Raw genomic sequence first — 24,320 nt, 5'->3', positions numbered from 1 at the left:
TGCTGCAAAAGGAGAAAGCCAACAGGTTTATGAGTGATGAACACAAGTAAGAACCATCATGGTGACGCCAATTGGGTTATTAAATGAGGTGCAACTTATTGCTGCACTGTAACTGCATTTATAGTCTATTATTATCAATTCAAAATTTTATTTCATTTCATCAAAATGATTTGTCATTTTATTCTATTTGACTTGATTTCATTTTTTTCTTTTTGAATGTTGTTCTAATGTATGTTTTAGCCTTACTCAGCACATTAGTACCTCAGTTTGAACGGTGCTTTCCAAATAAACTTGCCTTTCCAGTTTGATGAAGGCCTTGGGTTTGGTCTTGTAATGTCACACGGAAGTCGAGGATGGCAATGTGTAACTGATGATCACGCAGATAACCACTATTGTCTGGATTCAAGATGAAAAAATCACAAAAAGAAAAAGTCATACATGCCTAAAACATTTGAAAATATGCTCTACATTAATCAAGTCGGTTACTTTGGCTCATTGGTAGTGAAAGAGCTATTCATTTGTTGTTTGTATTTAGCTGTTTTACTCAGAAGTAGTATTGTTTAATTATTCTAGATGTTTGCTTTATTCAGATTAGATTTTTGATCGATTTTTCTTTTGTTCGTTATTTGTTTAGTGTGATTATTTTGTTGTTTAGTATATTTAATTCTGTTTTCTGTTGGGACTGTTTTTTTTTTTACCAGAGCAGGAGAGGTATGATTTCTTTGTTCTTTGGCTTGATTGCTTGTTTTCTGATAAATAACATTTTGTATGGACAATGGACTGCTTTGCCTGCGTATACCACATCAGTGGCCCTTTGATTTATGTTTTATTTAGATGTTTCTAACAAATACAAGTAGCATAGCGTGGCACAGTATGTTGTTTCTACCTTGTTATGCAACACCTCTGCTAGCCTGTAGGTGTCCCTAGTGAGCTTTCATCTGACACTAAATACCTCCTAGGTTAGGTTGAGTCAGGAACTCCTCCCCACTGCCCCTCAGCTGGCTTCAGGATCCACATCAGTCAATGCTTATGACCTGTCTTTTAACACAGACAGGAGAATGCATGGACTGCCAGCACAGATGCACTGATGGATGTTAAAATAGATGAGTAGGTTCAAGTGTCACAGGTCAAATGGACAAAATTGTGAAGTGTGCGAGGGCAAATGTGAGGGCAAGCATGTGTCGCACAGTCAGCAAGAGGGCAGAGAGGATGTGGAGTCATGAGGCTCAAACTTTAACCCTCTGCTAATGAATAATGGCTGAGGGTCATGAAGGGGTGAGAAATGCTTCTGGAACTACGTGATGCATTCACGACTCATTATGGTCTATGGTGTTTAGAGCTGTCAAACTGTTTGAACTCATCTGGACGGCAAGAAGAGTGCTGGTGTTTCCACAGATTTGTGATAACTATTCCCTATTATGTCTTCTGAGCCAGATGAAAATGAACTAGAAAGAAAAGTTTTGTCTGGTTATGAATATTATGTTTTTTGAGTTCAAAAGCCTCACACTTATACAGTCCGCTGTAAGTGCAAAAATGCTGATTAATTTCTCGGTTCAAGGGCTGTTTCCTGCAGCATGCTATATTCTAATATACTCCTTATATAAGAGTCCACTTGAGCTGAATGAAAGGCAACCACAAGAAATCATTTTTGCGATCTCCATTTAATGTTTTTTAACATGTTTTTAAAAATTCTCTGTTTGAGAATCACGTTTTTGTGAGTATCTTGGCCCGGAGTTATCCAACTTCTCAGAATTACCTTACATACTGATGACCACCGACAACTTAGGCAAGGCAAGGCAAGTTTGTATAGCACATTTCAACAACAAGGTAATTCAAAGTGCTTCACATGCTCCTCTGATGCCAACCTCCTGTCCCTTCCACTCAGGACCAAGCACCGGACATGGGGTGACAGAGCCTTCTCCATAGCTGCCCCCTTCCTCAGGAACTCTCTCCCCAAACACATCCGAGACTGCACTGACCTTTCCATATTCAAATCACAAATCAAAAACCACCTATTCAGAACTGCTTTTAATGTGTGACCGATATTATGTGTTTTAAAATGTTAGTGTATAACTTTCTTTTATATGATGGTTTTAATGTAAAGTGTCTTTGAGAATCACGAAAAGCTCTCAATAAATAAAATGTATTATTATTATTATTATTATTATTATGAAACCATTAAAAGCATCAAAACATAAGGCAAAAGAAAAGGAGATTTAAAAACAATTAAGAACATTCATTAAAACATCAAAAAACAGTGTAAGAAATAAGATACAGTAGTACAATGCAGAAATGCAGGGAGTTGATTAATATCCTTGAATGTGGTTCAATTAAAGGCAGCAGCAAACAGAAAAGTCTTCAGTCTTGATTTAAAGGAGCTGAGGGTCTCAGCAGACCTGCAGCTTTCTGGGACTTTGTTCCAGATATGTGGAGCAGAAAAACTGAACGCTGCTTCTCCATGTTTAGTTCTAACTCTGGGAACAGAAAGTAAACCGGTCCCAGACGACCTAAGGGGTCGGGATGGTTCATAAGGTAGCAGCAGATCAGAGATGTGTTTTGGCCCTAAACCATTCAGTGCTTTATAAACCAACAGCAGGACTTTAAAGTCAATTCTTTGTTGGACAGGAAGCCAGTGCAAAGACCTCAGAACTGGAGGGATGTGATCCACCCTCCTGGTCTTAGTGAGGACTCGAGCTGCAGCTTTCTGACTGACTTTTTACAGAGACCTGTAAACACACCGTTACAGTAGTCCAGTCTACTGAAGATAAATGCATGGACAAGTTTTTCCAAATCCTGTAGAGACATAAGTCCTCCAATCCTTGATATATTCTTCAGGTGATAGTAGGCTGATTTTGTAATTGTCTTGATATGGCTGTTCAGGTTGAGGTCTGAATCCATAACTACACCTAGAGTTCTGGCTTGGTTTGTGGTTTTTAACATCAGTGATTGAAGCTGAGTGCTGACTTTCACTCGTTCGTCCTTGGTACCAAAAACAATTACTTCTGTTTTATCTTTGTTTAATTGAAGGACATTCTGGCACATCCAGTTGTTGATTGGTTCAATGCAGTTACCCAGCCCTTGTATGGGATTATAGTCCCCTGGTGATATAGTTAAGTAGATTTGTGTGTCGTCTGCATAATTATGATAACACACTTTGTTGTTTTCCATAATCTGAGCTAGTGGAAGCATGTAGATGTTGAACAGAAGAGGCCCCAGTATTGAACCTTGGGGAACACCATATGTCATTTTAGTCAGCTCTGATGTGTAATTAGCTACAGACACAAAGTATTCTCGGTCCTTCAAGTAGGATTCAAACCAGTTAAGTGCTGTGCCAGAGAGTCCCAGCCAGATTTTTTGTCTTTCTAGTAGTATGTCATGGTCGACCGCGTTGAATGCAGCACTGAGATCCAGTAATAGACTGAAATTCTGCCATTGTCTGTGTTTAAGTGGATGTCGTTGAAAACCAAGCAGCAGGAGGATGACTTCAGATGTTGTATAATGTCTTCTAGGCTTCTAAGGTCGATTGAATGAAATTGTGTCATGATATTTGAATGGTTGTTATCCAGAGAAGGGGACAACACATATCCTGTGGTTGGTGTGGAGGCACTGACTGTTTGTCTAATTTTCTGAATTTTGTCAGTAAAAAAGGAGGCAAATTGATTGCATGCCCAGGTAAGAAATCATTTCATTGCTGTTGGGGTCTATGAGGAAAACACAACACAGACTGAGCCAAGCTCAAGTAATTACAGCCAAAATAGCCTATAATATGCTATAAAATAATTTAGTTGTTATTCAGCTTGTAAGGTTCTTCTTGTGGCTCTTTAGCAAAATTTCCACCATGTGAATCTTTTCCACCTTACACCTACAGTATACACACAACATCAACAGTGTGTCAATGACTTCCTCTATGTCACGATCAGGCTTTGCCCTGTGTGTTCTGTGTCTTTGTTTCTTTCTGTAGCTCCTCACTCACCTAATCAGTTCATTCAGTGCACCTGCCAGTCACACTCAGCTCATTACTCTCACCTTCTCACTCTGCCTCTTCACTATTTAAACCCCTGCCGCACACACACCCACTGCCAGATCATTGTTTGTTTTCCGACCTACCCGCCCGTTTTGCTCGTCCTGTTCCCGGTTTTCCAGTCTGCCTGTTCTGCCTTTTCCTGCCGGATTTTCCCCATCGTCTTTTGTCTTGTCCCTGGATTCCCTGTTTGTTTTTGGTTATCATTAAAACCTTTTTTCACTACACCTGACTATCTGCGTTTGAGTCCTCACCATGCCCCGTGACACTCTAATACAGATATTTAATCTTTAAGATGTTTATCATGTCTTAATATAATTATAATTGGTATCACTGGAATTGAACACAATAGACAATAGGTTACGCAGTAGGTCAGCATAACCTCCTAGCAATGTGGCAACAACACGGCCTCCAATCAGAGATCCAGTGGTGTGCATCTTTGGCTCAGTTCGGGTTCTGGGCCACAGGTCACACTCCTGTTCTATCCTTTCTTTCACCTAATCGAGAGATAAGATAAGCTCTCTTTTGGGGTCCAAACGTAAGTTTACTCTAAAATCCTACCTCAGATTTGGGTTTCCTGCAACACCTCTTCCTGATGGGGTGTAGAACACAACCTGCTTACGCAAACAAGGCGGGGGAGAAGGCACAAGGAGCCAAAGGTGAGACCCTGTTGCTATATTTCACAAGAGCAGCCATTGTTTAGCTCCCAGACTTATTCCTTGCCATGCAAAGTAGTTTCCGTTCCTGCAAATGGCCTGGGCCAATAAATTTGCTGCTAGCGGCAGGAACAGACAACTTGCTGGCAGGTAGGGGAGACCACAACAATACAACATGGGGAGGCTTCTTTATCTTTCTTTACTGACAGAAACACTGGCAGACAAAATAATGTCATCAGGAATATAGTCAGAGACATTTCAAATTGTAAGCAACAAGAAGTTCTTTATTGAACGAGTTGTGATAGCGCAACCAGACAGACCTTTATAAAAATTCAAAAGTTTTCTATTTTTGAAATCTGATAACTCAAGCCAAGGCTGAGTGTAACAAAACATTAGCTTGTGCCATTTTTTTTCTGTCACAACCTACTATCACCGTGTTTGTGCAGAAATTCCTCCCATAGAGCAAAGGTGAGGCCTCTAGGATAGACTTCCCTCACAAGTACACAGCCTTTGAGGATGTCCGCATGTCCACCCTGTTTTCCGTGAAAAGATCTGACAACATTCGCTCACTGTCATCGCCACTCTCTCCTCTTGTCTTTTGCCTCTCATCTATTTTTACCTCCATGTACTGGTGGGCAGCATAACAAAACAACCTAACAACCTTTTCTGGGCAAATAGGAATCTTTTTGTGGTAAATTGTAGAGTTAATATCATTGTAAGTATTGCATACAGAATAACTTGTGTAAACCATAGATTGTATATAAGAAGTGGACATAGTCATTGTGACGTCACCCATTGGTTTGTGGACTGCCATTATAAAGCCTTGAGTTGGGTGATTTCGCCATCGCCATCTTGCTTTTTTGCAACCAATAAACAAAATTTACCATATTTGGAATGCAGAGAGGTGACGTAGAGAGGCCGTATACGGCTCTGGTAGTGGCAGTGACCTGTCAATCACAGTAAGCCCGCCCTAAAGCATATTCTGCTTTACGGCCTTTTTGACTCTAAATTGACCATTATTTACTAAATGAACATCATGCTGTATAGAAAAAGACTTGAAACGAGAGATTGAGTCCATTAACTCATGTTTGCAATGGTTACAGAGGGAATAAATCCAGTGAGAAGTAGAGTCATTTTCTCATAGAGTTCTATACAATCAGACTTATTTTTGCAACTGGAGTAGTCACCCCCTGCTAGTAGAGAGAATGCAAGACACTTCCACGTTGGCTTCACTCGGCAGAACTGGAGATTTGCCGCCTGTTGTAAACAAGACCAAGACTCTAGAGTCATGTTAGCAGCACTGTTAAACTACACTTAGACACAATGGTGCTTTAAGCTTAATAATAACATCAGCATGTTAATATGTGCACAATGACAATGCTAAACAGATATAATATGTATCATGTTCAATACACTATGTATGTTTAGCGCAGTTGGTGTAGGTGGAGAGAGCATAGACTATAAGAAGTGGATGTAGTCACCGTGACGTCAACCATTGGTTTCTTGCCTGCCATTTTGAAACCATTGAGCTCTGCATTTTGGCCGTCGACATCTTCTTTTTTTTTTTTGCAACCAGAAGTGACACAATAGGGTGGAGCTAAATGCCAATGCAACAATTAACTTTGATGGACTGAAAACACACTGTGAAAGGGTTAAAGTTTTAAGAAGGAATTATGGACAACTCCCAGACAACACCTTGTTAGAGACCTGTCAATCACAGTAGCCCTGCCCTAAAGCATACTCCGCTATACGGTCTATTTGACTCTAAATGGACCATAATTTACTAAATGAACATCATGCTGTATTGAAGAAGACTTGAGACCATCAATTCAAGTTTAACATGTTTACTGAGGTAATAAATCAAGTGAGAAGTAGGGTCATTTTCTTAGATACTTCTATACAATCGGACCTAAGTCGCTTGGTGATCAGGAATATCACAAAATGTTGTGGTAAACCATCCACCATCTATATCATCAACCAGGCAACAGACTGGCAGACAGACTGACTGACTAGCTACCCTCCCGAGAGCCACGCATGGCTAAAAAAGCAAACTGATGGATTTATAAGATCCTAATTCACTTGGTTTGCTTCTTTCATGATGATTGCCATCTGGAGGTTGGAGGTTTTCCATCATCTTGTTTATCGCTGTATCACTGGTTGATTGGCGTTGGCCAGGTCTGTGAGGCCAGGGGATGTGCTCGCATAAATAGGCTAAAGACATTCAGGACAACGCCTCCCCCTGTTTTTTTCTCACTATTATATAGACGTCAAAATAGTTTAAACAAAGGAAAACAAATAATCCCACAGGTTAGGATGTTTACAGTGTAAGTGGCATCAGGCCAGCGGAGACCTGAGCAAAAATATTTATATCACTGCATCCACCTAGGATGACTTTTAGCACAAATCAACATTTGGAAAAAATAAAAGGCTTGTTTTGCTGATACATTTTTGCGAATGAGAAATGATTTAAAGATAGTGTCAAAGTCTATTTTAGATTGTGGTCCCTGTTTTGAACAAAGCTGAACTTCCTCCGCTCCGTCTGCGTCTGAGGCTCGGGGACGATGATTCAGTGTGACAGCTGATAACGAAACAAACAGGTTGGCGTGTCTGTTCGATCTGGAGTTGAGTGGGCACCGGCAGGCAGGGCTGTGCATCTGCTCGTTGCTAAATAAAGATCCACTTGATGGATCCGCTGAGATAACATAAATCAGGATATCCCATCAGGAGTGACGGCGTGCACCATTGTTTTGGTTCAAGTGGGCAGCCATCCTGACAGACGGTGTAGACTGGACATGGGAGAGGACAGGAGGTTCTCTCTATTGAATCCTGCCCTGACGGGTCATGTCACAACAGGTCATTCCTAAGTGCTTATATAACCACAAATGAATGACCTGTTCCTGATGACTGACAGGGCCACACCTCGACCAAAACCACCTAGGCTAAGTGATTACGATCGTGCTAGACGGCCGATGGAGACTTTGATAATGTGATGAAATAACCTCCTTTAAAATCGCGATGAAATGAAGAATGCCTTTCTAACACTTTTAGATCACATCCTCAGTCATACTGTGCACCTATTTACCAATATGTACAAAAAAACATATACAAAATATATCATATATTTTTATATCAACAACGAATCATTTTCTCTTTCTGTAAAACTAAATATGACGTGCGCTAACGCACGCTGGAACCGACCGACATCAACCAATAATATGATATCCATTCATTAATCAATCTGCAACTATTAGTGACAAGGGAGGCTAAACAACAAATCCTTCTTCAGCGAAGGAATGACTCGCCATTCCTTGCCTCTGATTGGCACGTGCTACTGCCTTTGTTGGTTGGGTTTGTTATGTATCGGCATGAGGAGTGAGATTAGTTAGGGTTAGGGTAAGAATAAGTCAATCAGAGGCAGAGGGTGAGGTTAATCCATTCGCTATAGGATTCAAAATATTGCACAAGGGAAGTGTGGTGTGGAGCCACAGTCCTCTGCTACACACATGCGAAAGATTTGCTTTAAATCCTTCTTGTAACTGTACTACGCTCAAATAATGTATATATAAAGATGCTCTAACTTCCATTTTACTGGGACTGCTAAGGGACAGCATCAGAATGAGAATGTGTTCTGTAGGTTGACACATTTCGCCATTTTCAACCTCGACTACATTTTCTTGTCATTTTCCACTTTATCGCTTATTGGTACAGTACAAAAGATGGATACAAAAGTCAGACTCTCAATTGCTTAGTTACAGTAGTTACATCTCAGCAAACATTCCTAAAAACACCTTAAAAACTCACCCCAAAAGCTCTAAAAACCCAATCACACTTACTCTGAGACGGGACACTTATACTGTACAGTTCAGTAAGGATCTGCATGATGGACAATGATGGTAACACAACACAGTTTTTATGCTAAGCTAACCATCTCCTGGCTGTGGCTGCAGGCATATTTCCCAAATTGTCAAACTACTGCTTTAAAGAAAAAAGTATTGGCATTACATGTTGTGGTTTGTATGAAACCCACTAACCACAAATTGCATGTGAATTGTTTTACTGACAGCCACGTTCCAAAGATTTTCTTAACTTCCTACCTTCCAAGCAGCAGTTGGTTTCGATTCATTTCAGCATGCAGTCATTTGCTACTGTGCTAGCAAGTTGCAGGTACTTCAACTTGGTTGAGACACATAACAGTGAACGGTAAATCGACTAGCTTTTGCACTCAAAGTTAGGCCAGCATTGTCATGAGTCAATAAAGTTGAGAACAGGAACATTTTGTATCTGCAAATGACAATGTATCTGCAAGTGAGTACAATAAGTGAAGGAAATTGTTCAGTGTGAATACTGACCTATCTACAGCAAACTATCTGTTTCAGTAAAGTTGATTTTGGCTTTCTATAAATTTAGAAATAAATCTAGAATCTTATAGTGTGGAGGTTGTGGGCAGTACCAAAAGGGATCCTTTAATAAAAGAATCTAGGGGAAACGGTTTTCACTACTTTTCATTGGCACTAATGCGCCATCTTTTGGAAGTGGACCGGGTTAATTGCCTGATATCTATTTAAAATGGTCAATATCAGCCCAATATTTCATTGAGCTGCCATATGAGGCCCGGCGCTCCAACCCCATCTAGACTAAACAAGCCCCAGTGCTCAAAACTGACCTGAGACAAGTGCCCCTTTCATCCACAGCAGTCTAATTAATTGAATATTATTTATGCTGCAGGAGAAGCAAACAAACAGAAAAGAGTGGAACCACCGAAAGTGCATGACAGTGTGAACAAAGACAGGGCATGGCTTGCTTCCGAAAACAAACAGCCAGAATACAGCCAGATGGGTTTTCCATTGCAGAGCTGCGTTAATGAGAGGAAGCAGGGGAGTGCTTCCCAGGGATTGCATTGTGATAGTGAGGGCCGCTCCACCTCCAGCGGCCTGAGCGAGGGAAACCTCCAAGAGTTTGGCCCTCGGTCCTACCAGCCCTCCTCAGTCCGAGATGGTAATCCCCGTCTGGGATACCTGAAAAACAACGATTCAACATCCGCCTTCAGTCTACTATACGAAAGGATGTCTGATAATGCTCTCAGATATTACTCAGAAGCCACGCTGCCAAACTTAACATTCGGTCCATGCCAACTTAACCTAATGTTCTTCCTGTTCTGTCCCACAAATTCGGGGAACTTATTCGAAATAAAAACATGCGCGCAGTGGATTCCAGGGTCAGAGCTATCTGAGATCTATTTTCGGTAGCAGGTAAACAGCTTGAAGAAACAGTTGAGGATGTTTGAAACTTATAACATACATATATGAGTTTTTCCCTTGTGTCGCATTCACAAGTTTGCACGCTGGTTATATTTAGCCGTAAATCAAACACATGTCAATAGGAGGAAGTGGCTGCAGGACTGGACGCATTGCAAGATGGACAGTCAGAGACATTTAACGTGTGAACGCAACAAAGAAGTGAGAAGCATTGTTCTTAAAGTCACGAAACACAAGTAAGAATAACTCAGGTCTGACAAATGCTGTTTTAATCTTGCACCGTCTGGTATGATGCATTCAAAGAAGATGAACTTAAAAGCACAGGTATGATTTTCTTAAAAATATGATTGCAATGTAATCATAAGGACAAACATAAGTAAAGTACATTTAATACATATCTTGTCCTTCATTGTGCAGGTTTTCAACTTCCTACTGTTGTCCAGGTTTACTTTTTTTATCTTGATCATGCATCTTAATATGATTATAATGCACTACTTCCAAGCTAATTTGTAACTTCAAACAAATGATGCAACTAATCAACTGCCCTTTAAACTGCATTTCACCTCTAACATGAATCACATGATACTTACTATATTAATGGATGGAAAGCCGAACCCTAAAGCATGCATTCCAGAGGTAACTCTCAACAGACAAACTAAAATATAAAGACTCCCTCCACTCAAAACTGTGTTCCGCTGTTAGTTACTTCACTGATGTTCGAGCTTCACTCTGCAGAATAAGTAATGTAGGATTCATGACGTCACAGCTTGCTTGGGAGCCAATCGTGGTCCAGTATTCAACTTACACAAATGTGATGTGGAAACTTGACATTAACAATATTTGCAAACTTATAGATTCTGGATATTTCCATGAGGAAGAAGGAGGAGATGTAAGATTTGGGTAAATTAACTTTTTAAAGAAGAAAACCTCTTCAGGACAATAATAATAATTTAGTTTTTAAAATTATTTATATAATAACATTTAAGTGATATTTTCTGCTTTCATCACTAGGTGGTACACTTAAATAGATCGAAGAAAAAAGACAGGATTGAACACATTTCTCTTAATGATCCGATTGTGCTGGAATTTAGATTTCTAAAAAACTAAAAAACGATACATTTATTACTAAATTATTTCCAAACTTAAACAGATGTACCAGCTGTTGGTGCAACATATCGAGTATATAGGATCAACAAGATCAACTGAGGACCATCATGTCCCCTGGATGACCTGCAACTAAACTTTACCACACTGACCTCACTGCTGAGCGCTGATGATGAGATGCCCAAACACATGACCAGGTTTTACCATGATATGCCAATTTGTTCGACCACCAGCCGTACAATCCAACACCTTGAAAATAGCAGCAAAACCAGAAAGGTCACTGTGCAGAATGACCCCTGCTGAGGACGGCCGACTTTTGTTTTGAGAAGCCGACGAGCAGCTTCGGACATGAAAAGGCTCCGTGGCTGCTTTTGCACTGCACACTGAACAGCAGAGAGGAAGTTCCCTCCTAGCGCATAACGTAAACTTGGTTCCAATAAAAGCATCCGTTGGCACCTCGGTGGACAACAGGAAATCTTTGTTTATCTAAAAACATCCCGTTGTTGGCCTCGGGGTGCGTGACCCCCATGCTCGCTGTGCGGCGGTTAGAGCGTCACATAGCAGCCGCGGCGGAGCCACATATTTCAAGATCTCAAAACAAAGTGGCCAAATCCTCGACATAAACAATGAAGGCATGAAGTGTACATGTAGGTCTGCGTCACACCATCGTCTGTTTGTTGAAGTGCTTTTGTTTAACGTAACTGTAGGCTTAGTGTCTGACGCTCCCATGTTCAGAGGCACCTAAAGTTAGAAGTAGGCAGAATAAGACAATTAATTGTACAACAGTTGACAAACCGATATGCAGGACACAATGACGGAGCAGATGGGTCTGTTTAGTCTACCCAGTCAATGGGTTTTTATTATGTTTCCAGCAACAGATCCATTTCATTCACAGTGAGAGTTCAACACATTTCCATGTCCATACACTATATCCTTGCATACATGTGGTCTATATACCAGAGTGGGTATATATGGTTGGGTAAATACATGTTAAACAACAGCCTAAATCATATTGCATCTGACAGCAGTTGTTTTTTGCAATGATGTGGGGCTTTTTTAAAAAGCTAAAAAAGACTGAAGAAGTTACATTTTCAGGATATTTGATACCACTTGTTTGCTTCTGTAGATCAGCATAAGAAATCATTCTGATTATTACGATGCGCAGTCTGTTTCACATTAAAAAAATGCACATGTGGTGATGAAGAAATGTCAGTGAGTGTGTACAGTACGAGCAGTACCTGAGCTCAAGTTTCTGGCAATAATATTTGGTGCAATCAGTTTCTGGTCAAGGTGCATGTACATCTCATCGCTATCTTCACAGTGTGTGCCTGTGAACGCTCTCTTAACACGAACGCCAGCCGCTAGTCCTCTCTGTGGTGTTTATTCACGTCTTCCATGTTCTGGCCCTCGACAGGTTTAGGCGTCGTGCCTCTGCCCCTAGTCCCGCGGCTCCGCCTGGGACGGTGCTCTGAGAACCAGTTGGAGACGGTCATGGCGAGGCGGAGGAGGCCCAGGCTGATGCAGTGCACCTCTGAGGTGATGGGAATGTCGGAGAAGAGGGCACGGTCCCCGCACACCAGGCCACTGCGGCACTCAAAGTCTTTGACGATGTTGAGGATCTCCTGGCGCTCGGCTTGCCGCATCATCCCTCTTATATTCAGCAGGGTGGAGACGTGCTTCTTCCTGTTGGGAGGAAGGATACAGTGAGGAAAGGGGGTGAGACGGGTGTTAATGGAAATTGGGTCTGCTTGGTGTCGTCAAAGGCCGTCGCATCTGTCTGAGTCAGAGCCTTTGTAGAAAGTGGAACCAAATGTTCTGTTCTTGGGAAGGAACAGAACATTTGGTTCCACTTTCTACAGGGGCACATTTCATAAGGGTCTTTATGTTGATAAATCATTACTTATGCTTTATTTATTGGATGTAAGCCAATAATAAGAACAACTTGTGTTTGTACATATTTTAAATATATATTTATAATTCTTTCTCTTTGCTTGTGTCTCTTATTTTGCAGGTTTCTAAAAACAACTTTAGCATCATGCCCCATTGCATTTAACTACGCATAGTACTTGCTACGTTGCAATCCTTGTTTATCCAGGTTGTGAAAAGTCCAACACATCTAGATACCTAAACGACAGAACAGATTGTTTACAAATGAATCCCAAAACGAAATGCATGACCGCTGGAGAGTGCCAGCTGTGCACGCAGATTCATGCATGTGGTTAACGTTGTGAATTGAAACAAAACTTGGTTCGGTTAAGCAAAGGATCATGGTTGGTTTAAATAATGGTTGTTATGTAGCCTGGGTTACGAGCGTAAATTAGCTATGTTACATGCATGACCTAAGTTGAATACGTTACGTATAACTTCAAATAGGTCAATTACTACTGCCCCGCGATGTGGCTGACTAACGATAAACACCACTTTTTATGATTTTTGAAGAGTGAATGAAATCACCAGAAGTAAAAATGCTAACGTTAGGCTATAAACGAACTACACCAGGGTCACATGACTTCAGGTCGCCATCACTAAGCTAGAGGACTAGTGCTCTAGTGATGACATTTTGTAGTCTCACTGGGTTCGACAACAAACCATCAAATCTCCACTTGTTTTTGATGAATTTGTGTTGAAGGGATGAAGTGTTCGCTGAAACGAAAGCAAGTGTCATATGAAGTGTCAAGATACTGGGACCCAAAAGCTGTGCTTCTCAACGGCTTGTGTCTGATCTACAAAGCAATCGAGTTAGCAGTTGGCATTTAAAGTACACGTTTGAAAAAAGAGGGTCTGTGTTTGAAGCGCTGACTTGTATGCCCATGTGTAGGCACAGCAAAGTGTGCACGAACGGACTCCGCTGCAGTTTAACGAAGCACCCAGAAAAACTCAAGAAAGGGTGGCAGCCTTTGATCCCCTAAAATACCAGCAGGGGATGCCATGCGGTAAACAAAAGGGGTGAGTCAAGCGGTGAGTTAGCATGTCTCCAGGTCTGAACTACTATGTTTTGTCCTCCTCTTCCACACCTCTCCCTCTTTGATTCCAAGTGTGGCACCAGTCTGTCTCCTGCAGGGTGGCAGGAACAGGAAGTACTCGGCGTCAGCTTCCTGTCTGCTCTGCTGAGAGTTGTGCGTCACGCGCGGTCGTAAGTTGCCAACCGTCACCTGAGTTTTTGCACAAACAGCCCTCTTTGGGCCCCCCCCCCTCTCTCTCCATCCCCTCGAGGCCTCATCCATTCTCAAAACAGACCCGCTAGCCTCTCCAAAAATAGCACCGTTAATGTAGATATGTTTCCGCACTCCTTTTCCTTGTTTTGATCCATTGTGAAAAAAGAAAAAAAAAAACATACAGTCTTACTTTTTCCATGCTTTGGCAGAGTGCCAAAAACAGCACCGCAAATGTGCAGCAATAAGCATAAAAGAATATAGGACCTTCGGGGGTACAGTAGAGAGAGGATCTGTTTCCTGGTTCCAACAGAAATGTCCCAGCACTGTTAATTTGCTAAACTGCTCACCGTATATCTGGAAACTCTTTCACCAGGACAGCCACCTCCATCTGGATAGATGGAGTGTCCTCCAGGAGAATGATGTCAGCTAGGTGGCAGATGATGCTGTCTAACCAGGAGGAACTTGATTCCTGAAGCAGAGAGGGGAGACAAAGAACGCAACGACAATTTTTCATTAGCGGACCACAACAAGTATTAATTGCCATAAAAACAGGTCCAAATGACCTCTTCACCCGATTAATTGTGTGCTTTTAAGAAGCCTTCAGAGGAAACGCAGATTAATGCCTTTAAAGTCCAGAGGCCAAACATTTAGCTGATTTACTGAGTGAATAACAAAGCTCCACCTCTGTTTTTCTAGGTCGTGTTTTTCCTTCAAACATTCAGAAAAAAGAAAGCAGAATTCTCTGGCTTGGCATCCACTAAAAATAACGAAGTCTTTTTTAGACAGCCATTAAAAACTCAACCCCCCCCCCCCCCCTCCGTTTTCCACGGACACTCCATGGCGAAAGAGGCCATCAAGGCCATCCTAGCGCCACATCAAAGCCGGCTAGCTGACAGGAACAGGAAGTTCCTCCTGAACACAGCAGCTTCCTGTTGTCAGCTGAGGTGACGGACACTTGTTTGAACTCGCGCACAGAAAGGGGGCAAACGCCACGCTGTCAGGCCCAGTTGTTTTACACTAACTTCCCCCCTCTGGCAAGTGCTAACGTAAGCCCGGTCCATCCATCTCCATCTAACTGACGGCAGCCATTTTTCAGAGCTCGCTGCTGTATCAACACTGTCTCAGTTATTTCTGACCTAGGAAGCTCAAGGGTCAGACTCTGTGTTCCCTGCGCCAGCTCTGCTCCGTGTTTTTAAGAATCAGCAAGTTGGAATTGTTTATGATACTCAGGGCTTCCTGAAAAGCAATCATTAGCTCTGTTTTGAATGCATTGGGTTTTAATTCTCCTTCTAGAGGTCTTGACTGTACTGCAGAGTAGTTCATTGCTCATTGGGTATCCAGGCTTTAATGACATGACTTACCAGATCCTTAAAGAGTCCTTTCAGCTGTTTGGCCTCATCTTGGAGGCGGAAAGCCATTCTCTTTCTCATCTTGGAAGATGTACAGATGACCCGTCCCCGCATGATGGCTCGGACATACTCCACCAGGACCCGCCGGTGCACCTCTCCCACCAGGGTCTGTCAGTCAGTCAGTTAAAACAACCAATCACTGACTTGTTACATATGACCCTCAAGTAAATGCTGTTAAGTGTTAAACATCACCTCTGATCCATTGAACAAGTGTTACCTGATAAGGCGGAGAGTCCATCCTTCTGAACTTCTTGAAGTGTTGTTTAATGGTGGCTTCAATGGCCTCAAAGGCCTCGGTGTTGTTCAGCCATTTTCTCTTCATCAGTTTGTCAAAGAAAGGCTGGAACGACAACAGACCAATCTCTGATTAACAGAAGACATTTACTCAAGTACTCTTCTGATGGCTAGCTGCTTCAAAAACATTTTCTGTTGTATTTGTTGTAATTCTCTTCACATCCTGACAGCAATCAATAAATCAAATGCTCTGACAAAAATAGAAATCCACCATTTGAGGCTGCAGCAGGGTTGTAATAAGCTTGTGCTTTTGGATTTGGGAGTTTTCTTTTACCGTAGGACCAACATGATTGAAGTTTCTAAAATGGGCATAGTTCCGCTTTAAGGACTGCGATGAGGCTTACACACCCTGATGTGCTCAAACAGCCTGTCGGTCAGCACCCTTACTGACTGGTTGATGATCCTGTCCAGGGAGGAGTTGGCTCTCTGCGCCGTCTCCTCGCTGCCCTGTGGGTCACACTGCCTGCAGCGCTCCACTAGGGATCTTAAGGAAACACAGGAGGAAAGGAAGCTGGACAAATTGCTGCAGGAAATGGAAATTTGTTTCAGTTGAATAATGAATCTACCTGAGAGGAGGGCAGCAGTTCACCAAAGCTATGGTCCTGGAGACATATCCATCCCCTCTGTCTCCAAATTCTGCCTGGGTCTCATGAAACATCTCCGCCTTCCTCTGGAAACTGGACACAGAGCTTTTATGAAAACCTACTGAATGCAAATATAGTCTAGAATTGAGCAATCATGTCCAATCCTATAAAAACACTGGGGTTTGCCCCCCCCCCCCGCTCTGTATTCAAGATATCCTTAAATCAGTTCAGCAAACAGTTCCTCACTGATTTATGCCTCACTGATTGCATATACTCACTTGTTGAGAAAGTCAGCCAGTCCAACGAGACTACAACGAGCCACTCTTGCCCCTAGAAACTGGTTGACAGATGTAGATCTGTCCAAGTCCACCTTCAACCTCTGGAATTGAGAAAGGCACGAGCGATAAGACAGCTGCATTTTAGGCTAAAGGGACATTTCACAGTGAAAATGACAACTTACCTGGATGACTGAGCGTGCTAGGTGGGACTGATACTCCTCTATGTGCAGGGTCTGGGCCCATCGCCTCTCCTCTTCATCCAGAACCTGAATCAGCTCTATGGTCACCTTCTCCTGAAAAATCACAGTGTGAATTTAAAACCTGTCTACTATCTAGATTCTAGAACAACAACTTTGTGAAAAGAGCATTTCTCACCCTGACGATACTGATGCAGTCTTGTTCCAGACGCTCCACTGTGTCTTGGGGCAGGATGGGCTCCAGTGGAGCATAGTTTATGGGTGCGGTTGTGCCAATGGTTCCTAGGACATCCCTGGTCAAAAGTGAGAACTCGTTACTAATTAAGTCCAGTTTCCAGGTTTGTAGTATCATCCTTACCTTATTGCATGAGAGGTGCACTGTCTGATAAGGCACCCTACCTATTGTAGATGTTGTAGAACCAGTCCAGTAAAGAGTAGACATCTGTGATTTGCAGAGGCCCCCTGGTGATGGTCCGGAGACGTTTGGCCACGGCTCGATGGTAACTGTCCACGTACACCTGGAAGGCAGCAAACTCCTCCGGGTAAATGGACACGGCATTCCTCCTGGCTGCATCCAGGTCGTCCACCATCCGACTCCTCAGGCGCTCCAGGTACGAGGCCAGCTGGCCCGCCTGGGTGTCCGCCTGGTGTGGCAGGCTCCAGTCCGCCGCCTCCATCACGGCCTGCCTCCACTTCATCTTGAGTCGTCGGGGACGCTGGCCGGGCTGGATCTGGGGGGCCTTTTGCTCTGGCTTGGTCTCCTCTCTCAGGGCCCAGGTCGCATCGGCATGCTCCTCCTGCTGGATCACCAGCACCACCAGCCCGAGGTTGGGCCCAGCACTGGGCTGGCGGAGAGACTCCCGCACTACGTCCCACATCTCCCTCTGCAGGGCCTCGTACAGGAGCTCCACGTCTTTGGCCTTCCGCCGGCCTGAGTCCAATGATGCGTTGGAGCTGATGGAGTCATCGAAAAGTGAGGATGATAAGGGGGTCATACTGGGAGGGGTGCTGGGACTAAGGGTAGGAGTGAGGGTCGAAGCAGCCGCGGTCGGAAGGAGAGACAGCAGCTCGCACTCTCGTTCCAGCTCCTGAATGTGTGTGTCAGCCAGGAGAAGGTCCCTGTTGTTGACCAACTGTAGGATCTCCAGCACTGGTGGGAGAAGAAGAGAAAAAAAGGCAGCTGTGTTTATTTGCAACAAAACGGAGGGTTGACCAGCAAACTGAGAGATCTGTTTTATGGTTATTGAAGAGCTGTGCGTGTGCTTGACTGGCTTATTTGTTGCTGATTCTCTTCTACTCCTAGCGAGGCTCCCTGTGGAGCCTGTGAAAAGTAGCCTGATCGAACCTCTATCTAGAGGAACCTGGGGTGGCAGGAAGTGCGGTCATTTCCTGATTTCACAGTCTGGTGGTGATTGAACCCAGTGTCTCGGGGATCTGGGGACCTCTCAGCCTCATCAGAGAGTTGTCTAGGATTTGGAGGAAGTACTGCCGAAGCTTAACTAGGAAGAGCAAAGGTCTAAGGGGAACTCCTTGCAAAAGACAGATTCTTCTGGGTCATGGTTTTAAAACTTTTGACCTGGACCTTTTACACCTGATGCCTCCTTGATTGTTACCTGAGAGGGGCTCTCTGGTTTTGACCGCCGGCTCTTCCTCCTCTGTTTCCTCTTCGGCCTCTTGGGATGCCTTGTCTGACATGGACTCCCTCTTCAGCTTGCCCAGACTGACCATCCTGAGGAAGGAGGGCCGTCTGGAGGCCTCCGCCTCGCCATCTGTGCTCAGGGTCCCGCAGGGCAGGCTTTCTCTGCGCTCCTCCTTGCGTCGACCTGTAATCCTGCACAGTTTCCACAGCAGCAATGGAGAAAATGAATGATTTCCCGTAGAGAAAACAAGGCAAAAATTAGAGCACACAATTAATGCCCAAGCTACATTTCTAACCCACATCTCTTCAACCAGATTGTTGACCGCGTGATTTTTGCATATACAGGAACGTATGAACAGTAAAGAGACTTGAGGTTTGTAATTACTCGACAGTCTGGCCCAGTAGCAGCTATGTTTGGAATGGCACATACTCAACACAAAACTGTGAGCATGACTGCCTCGGTTAAAAATAATCGTAATCAACAAGTCGCTGAAACACAAAAGAGGTTCCGTAGATCAACAAGTTGCATATTACATAACGCCTCAGGAAATACCAGCAGCAACGCTAACTTCTCCTCTGGGACTCGGAGGCTAATTCTTCACACTGTTAGAGCTATTCAAAAGGGCTCTCTTATTATAATTTTTTTGTGGAGTTTTCCACAGAGGAACAGAGTGTAGTATGTTGTACCGATTGTAAAGCCCTCTGAGGCAAATTTGGGATATTGGGCTATACAAATAAATTGAATTGGATTATTACGTTACAGTTTTTTTTTTTTTTTTTTAGCCCTTAACAAAGGGTTTTCTACAGCTCCATCTTTTTGTTTTCCTTTTTAATCTCGTGGTTCTTTGAGTTTATTCAGTATATATATATATATATATATATATATAGTTATATAGTAAAGTATATCTTAATCAAAGGCATCATTTTACTTTTTTTGTGTGCACTCCACTAGACATGTCATCCACAGAGTAGCTAAAGCACTTTTTACTATTTTATACCATAAATCCACAATTCAATGACACTACAGCTAGAATCTTCTCAGGTTCTAACTCTTCCTCCTCCCCAACCCCTCCTCACCGGAGCAGGGTCATAATTCCTTCGGAGCCCCTGCGTAGTCCTTTCCTTTTCTCCCTCTCTGGTGGGAGACTGTTTGAGTTTCCGGGGGTGTAGTAGGGAGAGTTGTTGCCCCATACGCTGCGTCCTGATATGCGCAGCCCCTTTCCCAGCTTTCCAAGGGTTTTGAGGGGCGACACTCCACAGATGCGCTCCAGTGTCCCCCTGAGGGGCTTCCCTTTGGGGTTTCCGGCCCCGTGCCTCTCTGCGTTCACCTCGTTCTCCTCCTCTTCTCCGTCGCGGCAGGATCTGAGCTGGAGGTTGCCTCTGACCTCCCCCATGATGAGGCCCATGTCGCCGCCGTGCTTCTCTTCGTCGTACAGGTCCACGTCCTCGAAGGGGTTTAAGTTCCTGTTCAGGTCCTTCAGGTCATTCAGATCATTTAAGTCCAGCCGGGGCAGGATCAGTTCACCGTTCACTCTGGGGAACTCCTGGCAGCTCTTGGACCTTCCCGGGAGCTTTTTCAGAATGGGCATGGTTGCACTTGAGATTTTACCAAACTGCAAAACAAGGACAATGTCAGAATTTGTCCTAATGTTCAGTTACAAAAAGATCAAATATACGAGCAACTGATTATCAAATGAATGATTTTCCCCCCCAGTAGCGGGTACACTAAACTATAGCAACCCCATATTGCAATATTGCTTGCATAAATAAGCAGGATATCGAGACATGACTCCATCCTTTCAGTGCATAGGGAATTGAACTTATGAAATGTGGAAAACGTTTTTCTGTTGCTAAATCAGCCATTAGACAGTTTATATAACTTGGAGCATACACATATGTTCACCTGCCTGGTTATGCAATGCACTTCCCTTAGCAAATAGGAAATATGTATTTAAAATATTGCTGCGTTTACACATGCTGACCTTACGTCTTATAGAAATATTACATTATTCAGAAAGAAATAGTTTATATAATAATAATAAATAAGAATGATTTTCATTCACCTGTTGATTCGGGGAATATGTATTTTATTTGAAAAGGCCCAATTTAGAGTGAAATGTTAAAGATTTTTTAAATAACATTTGTTGCCTAGACTTAGATTGAAATGCCAGAGACATGTCCATTTTGGTCTTTCTTTTTATGGATGTAGTGTATCCCAAGAGACATCTTTGTTTAAAGTTAAATAGTTGAGTCTGCCACACAAGTTAAAGGATAACTTCACATTTGGTAAAGTACATCCTAAAACAACACACATGTCATATGTACAGTAAAACAGTTTTTTGTAAAGAATCATCATTGTGCAAAAATGCATTCCATCTAAAGCGAATATAAGTCTGATTAATAGAGATCAAATGGTCTTCTTTTCTCTTTTCTATGAATATGTGAGGAAACAAAAAGCCTGGCTTTTGCACAACAAAGACTTTGGATGATGGATAACTCAAACTGCTTCAAATGTAACTTAAAATGAATTTTTTACATATACTGTATATATATATATATAATATGAACCTTTCATTTAACATTGGTGTGTTTGACATTTGTGATCTTAGTCATCACCCAATGTAGAATTATAGCATTTTAAACTCTTAAATCTATCCAAAGAGAATTTCTACTGTAGTTTCACTTTTAAACATTTTCACATAAATTCAATAATATCACCTCAATAAATAATCTTATCCAATATGTGAACTTAAAACTTAAAAGAATCAGGGAGCGGGGACGTAAATGTACATATTTGGATTTAAATCACTCTCGGGTGAAGCACATCTAACATTCTGAATTAATGGCCACCTTCCTGATATTAAATTTGGAAAATCCACATCCATGTTCTTTGTCCTCAGCAGCAATGTAGTTCTGAATGCACAGACCTGGAGGGTTCTTTGTCTAAACACAGTCCTCTGCTCCTGCCCACTGAGCAGCTCCATAGTGGGGACAACCGTCTGCTTTTAGTGGGAGATTGAATTCAAAATAATGACTTTGTGCTAACAAGCTGACCTCTATATACTCAAATCAAGGGGAGAATTAACGTCCTGGCATTTACATAATTTAGTCATAGAAATACATCCATGACAAATAGAATTCATGTCCACAGATTTCTGGTTTGGTGATACTTTCTGATTATAAACATCTTTGTTCATACCCAATTTATTTTGGTGTATGGATGAGGGCAAACTTTCCAAAAGAGAAAAGGAAGCACATATACGGATGTGCTTTCCATGGTTTTCTCAGCTGTTATGCACTTGGGCTCTGTGGCATGCGTGTGTAACTTTTGTAATCTTTATTTCTATGATTGAACACAGCCTTCCACCATTGTGTGTGGTGCTGAAACCACTCGATAACTCCTCTTCATACTGTTTAACAGACATCTCAGGGAAACACTGTAAAGGTGTTTATGACCAACAAAAGGTGGCATGATAAGAGGAGACATCCTTAAGGGCTCTCCTTCTTCATAGAACCGTTGAAACAATTCAGCGCTCATTAAGTTCAAAACATTCTCAAAGCTAATTAAACCAGAATCTCCCTCAGACAACACGTTTCCCTAATTCTATCCACTGTTTCCAACCTATTTAAAGGGAACACAACATAATGTCCAGGGACCCTATCTGTGTGTGTTAAAGAAAATGTCCAAACACACTAACTTCCACAGAGAAACATAGTCATTTGAACATCGGCACTTACCCAGTGAGATTGAACTTGCAGTGTTTTCAGCACAGTGTCATCCTGGAGTGTGCTGGGCTGTGCGGGCTGCCAGGTCTGTGGAGTGTGTTGCATGCGTGTGTGCGACCGATGAGTGTGAGAGTTTGTCCGACGAGTACTCGGTGACTCAAGAGAGCAATGTGGCTGCCTGTGGTTTCCTGACGGGCTCTATTGTGGTGGAAGGTGATATGTTTTCCTGAGGAAACGCCCCCCTCTTCCCTATGCCACTGACCCTCCGCCCCCTCTGTACCCTGGGGACCCTTCTAATTACACTAACTGCATACAGTAGAGGATAGGACAGCACATTGCCCTGCAGTTGTTTTATGTGTTAATCAGCTACACACACACCCTGTCTGTGTTTGCATGCATGCGTGTGTGTGTGTGTGTGTGTGTGTGTGTGAGTGTTCATCGTGACTAATTTCTGTAGGTAATGAGATTCAGTGGCCTTGAGTCCAAAATTCCATTCATACCTCATCGGCAGTGTCATCTTCCTCAGCGGAAGACTTTAAGTGGACTGATACGAGTTAAAGAGACGGTCAACACTGGTGGTGCTGCTGCTTTACTGCAGAGCGTCAAGGTCACACAGAGAACAGAACATTAACAGTTGAAGGATATATGAGATGTGTGTGCAAATGGCCCAGAGTTGTGCGATTAAAAACAAAATAACCAAGCAAAGCAAAAACTTAAGAGATACCCTATCTGGGGTCCAAACAGACCTGTATGCTCCTCATCGTGGCTCCCCACTGCCACCTAGTGTACAGTCTGGTGTAGGACAACAGGCGGCATCCCACTCCAGTGAGCAACCCGACTATCTAACCAATCTGTCTCCTCATGTGTTGTGTCTCATTCAAAGGTTTGACAAAGGTAAAGTCCTCAGCAGCCAAACCTGTAGTCCAACATGACCTTTAGCTGCCGGTTCTTCACGCTTCTTTTTTTACCCACTTTTTTATTTTATTTTTAAATTACAAAACAGAACAAATCAACATTCAAATCAAATTAAACAACAAAGACTTTGGATGTTGTCCCAGCATAATCACATATATTATTGACAAAGACAAAATAATGATAATAATAATAATAATAATAATAAATAAATAGCTACAAATTAAATTTAAAAAAACATGTGGGGAGAAATTTACAACTACAGAGAATGCTAACTGAGCAAATCAAGCACAATCTTCATGCTTCTTAACCTACATTTTACTAGACTAGTGCAGTGCCAAACAGCCAAACTGAATCATGTGACTATACTCCGACTCATTGTACCTCGAAATAACCCACAAAAGGCCCCAAAGCACTCAACCGTACTTCCCGTGTCCTTGAAATGTTAGTGGTTTGCAAATTCAGATTTGTTTCACAAAATATAACAATTCAAATATAATGCATTAATATACGTTATACTAGCATCATATTCTATTGAAAATTTGACATAACCTCTGCGGTTATAAAGTATAGCACGGATCAGATTAGCGGGGTGATTTTCCTGGCGGTAACTTTGTTAGCGTTACAAGTTAGGATGAAATCCCACAGTGGGCAAATAAAGTCTTACTCACTGGGGGGATGCACCGGAGTCACGGCTTACTGACGGTCACACCAGGGAAATTCACTCTGGTTGGATTCCAGTTGGCTTTCCACTCATGTTGACTCCAGGGAAGAGAAGAAGAGTCCAGGCTCTAAGGCTTTATACAGCCTTCAGCAGCCAAAGTGAAGTGCAGAGCTGGGGTCTGTAAAGGCCCACTATAGGCGACTTGCTAGACTCAAGCTTGTTCCTGGCACGTGGAGTATTTTACTGGTATCAATACAGACATGCAAAAAGGTGCCGTAATCCAACCAAGGATGTTGGATTACGTGGCGTGTGTTTTAGCCAGTCAGCTACCAGGGCGATCTGGGAAAATCGTATTCATGACAAGGTCCACAGTGAAGCATTAAGCTGTGATGACTGATGTGAGGCAGCCATGATGGGTCATCTTAG

The 24,320-nt window shown here is 42.6% G+C and overlaps 1 protein-coding gene across 1 annotated transcript; it reads right to left on the bottom strand.

The window, feature by feature from the left end:
- Positions 1 to 11,864: 11,864 nt before the first annotated feature.
- exoc3l2a (exocyst complex component 3-like 2a) lies at positions 11,865 to 22,543 on the bottom strand. Its single transcript, XM_031871648.1, has 13 exons — positions 22,331 to 22,543; positions 19,670 to 20,205; positions 18,567 to 18,784; positions 17,353 to 18,103; positions 17,132 to 17,246; positions 16,939 to 17,049; positions 16,757 to 16,857; positions 16,461 to 16,571; positions 16,243 to 16,378; positions 15,818 to 15,940; positions 15,553 to 15,708; positions 14,539 to 14,660; positions 11,865 to 12,719 (listed from the first exon to the last, which is right to left on the bottom strand). The coding sequence occupies exons 1-13, from the start codon at positions 22,421 to 22,423 to the stop codon at positions 12,398 to 12,400; spliced, it is 2,895 nt and encodes a 964-aa protein (XP_031727508.1). The 5' UTR covers positions 22,424 to 22,543; the 3' UTR covers positions 11,865 to 12,397.
- Positions 22,544 to 24,320: the final 1,777 nt, after the last annotated feature.

The sequence above is a fragment of the Anarrhichthys ocellatus genome, unplaced genomic scaffold (genome assembly GCF_004355925.1).
Source record: "Anarrhichthys ocellatus isolate YVR2014 unplaced genomic scaffold, GSC_Weel_1.0 scaffold59, whole genome shotgun sequence".
Taxonomy (NCBI): Eukaryota; Metazoa; Chordata; class Actinopteri; order Perciformes; family Anarhichadidae; genus Anarrhichthys; species Anarrhichthys ocellatus.
The sequence above is the reverse complement of the archived record's forward strand: the minus strand, read 5'-3'. Positions and strand labels throughout refer to the sequence as shown.

What these genes read in the sequence shown, in the direction of transcription:
- exoc3l2a (XM_031871648.1), bottom strand. Translation starts at nt 22,423, where the DNA reads ATGCAACACACTCCACAGACCTGGCAGCCCGCACAGCCCAGCACACTC. An exon ending in AACCAGAGAGCCCCTCTCAG is followed by an intron (nt 18,104 to 18,566) that starts GTAACAATCAAG and finishes TTCTCCCACCAG; the next exon opens with TGCTGGAGATCCTACAGTTG. An exon ending in AAGGACTCTTTAAGGATCTG is followed by an intron (nt 14,661 to 15,552) that starts GTAAGTCATGTC and finishes TCTCTGCTTCAG; the next exon opens with GAATCAAGTTCCTCCTGGTT.